This window comes from Eretmochelys imbricata, chromosome 7 (genome assembly GCF_965152235.1).
Source record: "Eretmochelys imbricata isolate rEreImb1 chromosome 7, rEreImb1.hap1, whole genome shotgun sequence".
Taxonomy (NCBI): domain Eukaryota; kingdom Metazoa; phylum Chordata; order Testudines; family Cheloniidae; genus Eretmochelys; species Eretmochelys imbricata.
In genome coordinates, this window is record NC_135578.1 from 62,485,038 (window position 1) to 62,493,837 (window position 8,800).

Here is an 8,800-nt window from a genome sequence, read left to right on the forward strand (position 1 = left end):
CAGCATAGGGAGGGGCAATGCATGCTTTTCCATGCCGCCCTACTCATCTGCCTCAGCTCTGTTCCTCAGCAAGCAGCTCAGGGTAGTCTGGTATCCATGCCGATTCATTCCTGAAACTGGCCGTAAGGATGGGCACATCCGGGGCAGTTCTGGAGCTGGCTTTGTGATGTGGACGCCTGTCTACTGGGGATGGGACTGGGATGGCAAGATTCATTTCACATAATTACAAGCTACCATAGAGGCATCAGATGACACTGACTGTGGGTCACGGCTGCACTGGCCCAGACTTGCTCCAGGGACCTTGAGGTAAAAGGTGCTGCACCTATTAGCACCCCCCTTAACAATCCAGTGCCCCAGTGGCTTCTCTTTGTGTTTTCTCATTGCAGATGGGCAAAGACTACAAAACACGATTCTTTCTGTGAAAGTCGTCTTGATTTTGAGAGGGAAAACTGTAAGTAAATAAAAATTAAAAGTTGCAAAGTTGGATCATCTTTTCGGACCTAATGAAAGACCCTTGATTCTCAATGGCTTTGAGTTTTGCCTTGCGTGTGAGCACACACACACACCCCCGCACACTCCCTCTGCTGCCAACGCAATAGTTTTAGACCCTCAGCTATGAGACCATTACCAAGCTGCCTCCTTCATGACAGCATAATCATTTTCTACAGCAGCCGCTTGACTTTTGGTGGGGAGCAGCCAGAGCAGATGAAAATCCATTCAAGTTAAGATCTTTTCATGAAAATCCCCTACTGATGAAGACCCAGGGGGAGGAGTATGGAAAACAGACTGGAATTGTTTCTTAAGAGAGTGGCTTCAACATTTCCCAGCTGTTCTATATCTAAAGAGCCTCCATGGCCCAGCCAAGAGGCTCAGACTGCTGCACAAATTGTTATAACCTATAACAAACAGATGCCAACATTAAAACCTCAAAATATTAACAATCTTAAACATATATAGCACCATGGGGGCCCTGATTGGGGCCTGTAGGCACTACTGCAGTACAGATAATGTAATAACAAAGCACTTTTCACCTCCAAAGAATCCTAACACTTCGCAGACTAATATAAGTGTCATGCATCACTGAAATGCAGTCACCTCTAGGGTGGAGCTTGGCAGCTGCTTAACAGTTTACAGCTATTTCTCACAACAGTTGAGGGGAGGGAGTGAAGAATACCATAACCAACTGAGCTGCAGGTAGAATTTAGATAGGCTTCATACAATGTATAGATAATAAAGTCAAATAAGCATTTACATATAGAATATATATTACGCTGCATTTTCAGTTTATGCCCTTGGCTTAGAAAACATAATTCATTTTAAAAGAAATCCAGGAAATACTGATAGTATTGCATCCACTCTCTGTGCAGTTCTGTATTATGGTTCTTTGTTGGCAGATTCTCTAACTCCTTTCCTCTCTTCATTTAATTTGATGTCCAGATCTCGGAGCTGGCTCAGGAATCCTGTATTTGGGCAGATCTCTCTGTGAAAATTCACCATTTTTAAAGCCTCCACAAGCGTCATGTTTTCATGGATCATTAAAAAAGCGAGCACTAAAGATGCAGAGCGGCTTATCCCCATGGCACAGTGAACGAACACTTTACCTGCAAATAAATGAGAAAACATGTGCCCAGTGGGATTTAGAACTTGAAAGGTAAGATAGACCCAGAGGGGTCAAAACATCCAGAATCAATAAATACAATAAATAGCCAGTTTTTCACTGATTGTTAGTGCATCCTGAGGTGCTATTGGCTTGGGACACTGAAGCTCTCTGGTCATCCATGCATGAGTAACAGCAATAGCTACACTACTAAATGTATGCCGGAAGGGAGTGGGATCTAGATCTTACAGCAAAGGCTTGGCCATCAGGACTCCTTGATGATAATCTTGGTTCTGCTATGGACTCGCTGTGACTGGAGGTGGTTGAAAAATGGGGTTTTTCTTCTATGGAAAATTTTGGATAAAATTTGAATGCTGAAATGTTTTGGTCAGAAACAGAAATATTTTGCTCCCAAAATAAAATATTTCAGTTTGGAAAGGCTTCCACAGCATCTCATGGGGGTTGTAGTTTAAGTGCCTTGTACTCCCATTTCCCCCTGGTTGGACTATTTCTCCCACTATGGTCACCCATCTTGGAGAAGAGAGGTGGTGCATCATGGAAGATCTAATCCAGCTGGAAAGCATGACCTACAGAGGACAATGGGGACATAAAGAAACCAAACTACAACTCCCATTTCCAAATCAAAATATTTTGTTTTCAGGTATTTGGTTTTTTGACAAAAAAATTGAAACTTTCTGCAGAAGGTGGATGCTTTTTGTGAAAAATGTTGTTTTCCATGAAAACAATTTTATCAGAAAATTTTCAACTGGCCCTAATGGTGATCTTCAGCAAGTTATATAATTGTTCTGCACATCAGTGTATCACTTGGCTGTAAAATGTGTATGTTACCTACTGTACATCAACAACTGTGATGTGAGGCTTAACTACTGAATATTTTAAAAGCATTCCAGTAGGAAGTGCAGTGTTATCACTGTTATTTTTTTTTTTTATCACCCAAGTGCTGAACTCTTCCCACATCTGTGGTTTCCACACTGGTTTTAAAGGAAGTATCCTCTTGATAGGTGATTTTGACTTCTATGTTGTCCTTGCCTGGCACCTTGTTAGGCAAAACCATCAGGAGATTGGTAATGGGATATGCAACTTTTAAACGTAGAAGTACCTCAAATCTCACAATAAAAGTCTCTGCCTTCATTTTGTAGGCCAAGTGGTTCAGATGTTCCTCAAACCAAGGCAGTTAGACATAGAAAAAAGACTTATAGTCCAGCTGGTTTAATCTACAGCTTTCTCCAGAATAGCTTTAATTATCTCAAATCAGGGGAGAGTCCATCAATTTCCTTGGGAGACTATTCCACAGACTAAAAGCTCTCAGGACAAGAATTTTTTCCTAATATTGCTTAACCTTTTTCTCTCTTACTATCACCTCATTACTCCAAGGTTGTACTCTAAGGCGATTCCACTCCTCTTAGTGTTTGCAAGCTTCATGCACTTGTAAGACCCTATCATGTCCCCTCTCTTAGCTATTTTTCAGCCAAACTATGTATTAATCTTTCCTCGCAAGTCAAACCCTCCTGTCCCTTTATGTATTTTGTTGCTCTGCTCTGAAACCCTTCTGATAATCTTTCTGGTATTGAGATGCCTCAGAACTGAACACAGTAATCTAGGTACGCCCTCACCAGAACTATACAGAGGAGGACTTTCTCTTCCCATGGTGCTTTGGGGCCCTTAGCCAAGCCATTGAAAATCAGACCCCCTGGCTCATGATTGAAATTTGTGCCCCCAATGGTTGCTGCAAACAAAAAAATTTTTAACTCTTCCTCTCTTGAAATGGGGGAAAGATGAAAAATATTGCACGCCACAGAACAAAAAATGTTAACACCTTAGTCATTATTGGGATTATGAAATGTTATTTCCAAGTATCAGTCAGGAGCAAACCTCTATTTCCCCCTATGTTACTACACCAGGTGGTTTCTTTTTTCTAATTACACTTAGCACTTAGAGAGCCTGTTACCTTTCCAAAGTACTGTATGAACATGAACCCTCGCCGCAACTTTGCAAAGGTGTAAGTGACTATTCTCTCCATTTTACTTGTGGAGAATCTGAGATGCAAAGCAGTTGATTGCCCAGACCCATGAGGCACTGAGGAGGAAGTGGAGAATGATCAGTACATCCCAGGATCAGCTCCTTAATGACTAGTTGCCAAAGACCACACAGCCAGTCAGGATCAGAGGGAACAACTAGACCTAAAAAATTCCTAGCAACTAGGCCATGATGCTAATAGTGATTGGAAAGAATCCCAGTGACTTCAATGGGCATTGGCTCAGGCCCCCACATCCTTGGTTCATATTGCCTCTCCGGCTTAATTGACTGAAATAGTCTGAATTAGAGCTATAGGTCCCATTCAGAAAAGCACTTACACACATGCTCCCCATAATATCAAACCCCTTCCTTACCTCCTGGTGTGTGTAAGGCTTTGTGTATGAAATTAGCAGCATCATAGAAAAAGATACTTAAATCAAAGGAAGGGTCATCGAATGCTTCTACTCCATGGTATGCTACTTGCAGATCTTTGTAATATCTGGCTCCTGTGTTGATACTGTACGGCCCATCCGCTGCATTAAGGATGTGAGTAATATTGAGGCTTTGAAGAGTTGCTTTACTTCTAGCAGCCCATCTGTTGAAAGACGATGAAGGTTTTACTGAGATCATTGCTGACTTTCTGCATTAAAATAGCCCTGTTTAATGTGAGTACCCACTCACCCTGGGGAAGAATGCAAGCACCGCAGCTCGCTTTACAGGGCATTGAATGGCTAACAGACAACCCTGTTAGTCCATAGTGCCTTGGTCTTAGAGAGGTGGCTACTGAAGAATGTGAGATGGTATTGTAACCACCACTTGGAGTTTGCCTGCTGCTGGAGCACCAGACTGAGCCTCTAGGTCAGTGGGTCTTTAATTTGATTGCGCCCCCTTCTTTGTGTCTGTAGTAGTTTATACCCTCCTTCCCACCACACAAGTACATATACTGATTTTAAAAAAATCAACACACAACTCTCACTGAATATTAAAAACAGTAAGGCATTGATTCAAACTGTAATGAAAGCAAAAGCAAAACTGCGATTGTGTTCGATGCTTACAATTAAATGTGCACACTGCATGACAGCAAACGGATTAATGTACAGGTGGCAACAACTTTCTATCATGCTATACAAGCTTAACAGAAATCCGTCAAAATGCACAGTGCCATCTGAGGACCTGAAATGTCGCAAGGAATCAGCTTTGCTAGTTACACATTGCTGTGGGTAAAATGTGCGCAGTAAGTCTTTTTTTTCCCCCTAAAGCTTCTCACTCTCCCCCAGAAATACATTCCATGCTCTCACAGGGAGACCCCCCCGTCCCCGGTTTGAGAACTGCTGCCCTAGGGGGTGCTACCAAAAGGACTACAACTGAAACAGCTACCAGAGCCCTGTGACACCATTTCCCAGCATGCATGGAGTCAGGGGTGGGGACAGAAAGAACTAGAAATTCCTGGTGAGGCTAATACGGAGGCAGTCCACTGGACCAGTGACAAGCCAGGGCTGCACGCCCCCAGCCAGGGGACAGCCTGACTCTACACAGATAGGTTTAATTTCAGTTTTGAGTTTGGAAAGTGGGAAAGAAACAGTACAGTGCCCACTGCCCCCAGAGCAAGTGCTTGCTCTGCTGTGAGATCTAGCTGCATGGATTGGGCCATTCCAGCACCAGGTAAGCAGCATCCAGCTAGAGAGAGATCCGATCTGGCGCCAGCTACTGAGAGCCAGCCAAGACCCCCGCCCCAGGATTCTAGACCATGGAAACAGCAAGCCTGGTATGAATCCAGAGAAGATCCTGGCCCAGCCAAGCATGAAGAATTAAAGTAAGCTGACTTCTATTTAAACCTGCCCATGTCACAGTGCTGTAACACTCCATCTCAGGATTCAACCTCAAGATGCCATGTTCCTGGGAAGATGCCAAGATGGGAGCTAGAGGTTGGGATAAATGTAACTCTTCCTCTCTTGAAATGGGGGAAAGATGAAAAATATTGCACCCCACAGAACATAAAATGTTAACACCTTAGTCATTATTGGGATTATTGGGATAAAGTGTTGGGAGGTGAGGGATTTGTTTGTTTGTTTGTTTAATGTTTAGTACTTATTAGATAACCGTAACCCTTTCCTTCCCTTGATCCTATTTTCCTGTTCCAGTAAAGCCCCCCTTTGGCCTTGGCTACACTTGCGAGTTACAGCGCAATAAAGCTGCCCAGAGTGCTGTACCTCACTCCCCGTCCCCACTGGCAAGGCACGTACAGCGCTGTGTCTCCACGGCTACAGCGCTGCTGGTCTTCCACCTCCCCCAGAGGAATAAAGTTTGTTGCGCCGCTGCTGGTGGGCTGCGGTGCCAGTGTGGCCGCCCAATGTGCTCTGTTTGGCCTCCAGAAGTATTCGGAAGTGTCCCACAGTGCCTGTTCTAGCCACTCCGGTCATCAGTTCGAACTCTACTGCCCTGGCCTCAGGTGACCAACCATCAGACGCGCCCTTTAAATTCTCTGGGAATTTTGAAAATCACCTTCCTGTTTGCGTGTGGTGTGGAGTGCTCTCAGCAAATCTTTCCAGGTGACCATGCCTCCATGTGCCAGGCGAGCCCCGTACGGAGCAATGGAGAATTGTTGGACCTCATCAGTGTTTGGGGGGAGGAAGCTGTCCAGTCCCAGCTGCGCTCCAGCCGTAGGAATTACGATACCTTCGGGCAGATATCAAGGGGCATGAGGGAAAGGGCCATGACCGGGACGCACTGCAGTGCAGCGTTAAAGTGAAGGAGCTGTGGAGTGCCTACTGCAAAGCCCGCAAGGCAAACGGCCACTCGGGTGCTCCCCCTGCGACCTGCCGATTCTACAAAGAGCTGGACGCGATACTTGGGGGCTCCATTTCCTGCAGACCGACACGGAACACGGATCACGCTGCACAGAAACCATTGAAAGATGGCGCCAAATGTGGATGGAAACACAGGGATTGCTGGGATGCGAAGCGATGCATCACGGGGCATTAGGACAGGACCCAGAATGCCCCGCACCCCACGCCCCCTTCCTACAACCCATGACACCAGAATGGGAAGAGATGCTCTGTGGGATACCTGCCCATAATGGACCACTCCCAATGCCGCTGCAAATGTGACCACAACAGTGCGCTGGCAGCTGCCAATGTGGACAGACTGCAGCGCTTTCCCTACTCAGCTGTACGAAGGCAGGTTTAACTCACAGCACTGTACATGTGCAAGTGTAGCCAAGGCCTTTGTTATGCTGCTCTTTTGGGTGTGTTCTTCCTTTGCTGGGGTTTCTGTTTATGTACTTCATTGTCCCTCATGTACTAGGCTTTACACTCCTTGCCAGCTGGTTGTATTGATTTTTCTCAAAGGGCAGCATCCCTGTGCACTGGGCAGTGAGGAGTCACCTTGGGTGGAGGCACCACATGCCATCAAATACCCAGGACCCAACCTGTGCAAGGAGAAGGAAGAAGCAACTCCTAATATTGATGATGGCAAGCAGCATGGAGAGAGAAGGGAGAAGGTTTGAGCCACGCTTCAGGGAAGGGACTACATGAGTACGGACCAGCCTGTGAGATACCAGTTGTTCAGGTATTCCCTCCTTGTAGTTAATCACTGGGAATGTTGTTCAGTGATTAGAGCAAAGGATAGTAGTTAGGACTCTCCTTTAACTGTCCACACCGATCCCACTTCTTGAAAATAGCCATTCTTTCTTGGGTTCCATTCCTGTTTCTGACACTGGCTCACTATGTGACCTTGAACAAGTCATTTCCCCTCTCCAGGCCTCCCTGATTTCCCATCTGTAAAATGGGGATAAAGTTATTGCACAAGGAAGTTGTGATGTTTGTATGATGTTTTTAAAGCACTTTAATATTCTCGGATGAAAAGCAATTTAGACAAATAGTCTGTCTGGTGATTAATAGAGAGAGGCAAAGTAGCTCAGCATAGCAACGTCTCTTTTGCCACAAGTACAAAGTAATTGTGTAATATGTTTTGATATTTAGTTATAAGCTGGTAAAAGAAATTCTGCTTTTGCATCTGCAGGGCCCCCAACCATATAATTATGGGACTTTGTCCTCTCTTCATTCTGACTCCTAAGGCTGAACCTCTTGGACCTCAGTTACCTGTCTGTAAAATGGGCATAATAATACTTCCTTTCTCACTCATTGTCTATCTTATTTAGAGCATAATGTCTTAAGGGCAGGGACTCTCTCTTAGCATGTATATGAACAGTGCTTAGCACAATGAGATCGCGATCTCAGTTGGGGCCTTCTAGGCACTATTATATACAGAGGGGATAGACACCTTTTTTTTATTTGAGGTACCTAGAGTTGAAAGATAATAAAATAAAAGCTGTTGAATGTCACTTGAAGGAGTAGCTTTGTACCATAACTAAATGAGTCCACTTCTAATATAGTGAGATAAATGAGTTTCTGTTTTAAACTGTGTTTAAACTGTGTTTATAAATGCAAACTCTAAATATTTGGAGGAGGTAAAGCCCCCAAGACCCAGTTGTCAATGTCCATGATACAAATAATAAATAAGTTTATCTTGCTAAAATCCATTGTGATCCATGGAACGTAGAAAGCACAGCTCAGGCAGACTATGAGTAAGTTATATGCATATATGTCAAGCTTCTCATGACATCCAAACCACTTGAGGCTGACTGTCATGGTGTTTGGCTTTGGAACCCTGTGATGTGAGCATAGCTTTACTTCTCACTGTTAGCCACCTCTACACCCCTCCATCTCTCTCTAGTGTGCAAGTAACAACACAATATACAATATCCCCTTACGCATCTCCCAGGAATAGGTTTGGCCAGACTTGGTCCAAATGATTGTCAGATCCTCCTCTGAACCAGAACAGCTTCTGAAGGTCAGATAATGCTGGTGTTTCATATGGTGCCTGGCTGCTGGTTTCAGAGGAATAGCTCTTGGTGTGAAGCATACCTCCTCTTCTGTTTCACGCACTCAGGTGGTATCCCAAAGAGCCTTTCTGAAATAAACCAAGAGAAGCTTTTCATACATAACTAATATTCTCTGTAAATTAGTCCTGTTCTTTGCCCTCCAAATAATTTTGCATTATTATTACAAGAGTGTACAGTTGAGCCTGAACGTGTTGCTAAAGGCAGCCAGCCATGAGGGTTGCCTCTGCACTGTCACTATACAGGTATGGAATTTGTCCCTGAGG

At 44.5% G+C, this 8,800-nt stretch overlaps 1 protein-coding gene across 1 annotated transcript; it reads right to left on the minus strand.

Moving 5' to 3' along the window:
* Window positions 1–1,374: 1,374 nt before the first annotated feature.
* Window positions 1,375–8,557, minus strand: LOC144268179 (dual specificity protein phosphatase 13B-like). The gene is made up of 3 exons (XM_077822831.1): window positions 8,406–8,557; window positions 4,009–4,229; window positions 1,375–1,601 (listed from the first exon to the last, which is right to left on the minus strand). The coding sequence occupies exons 1-3, from the start codon at window positions 8,555–8,557 to the stop codon at window positions 1,375–1,377; spliced, it is 600 nt and encodes a 199-aa protein (XP_077678957.1).
* Between the last annotated feature and the right edge of the window lie 243 nt (window positions 8,558–8,800).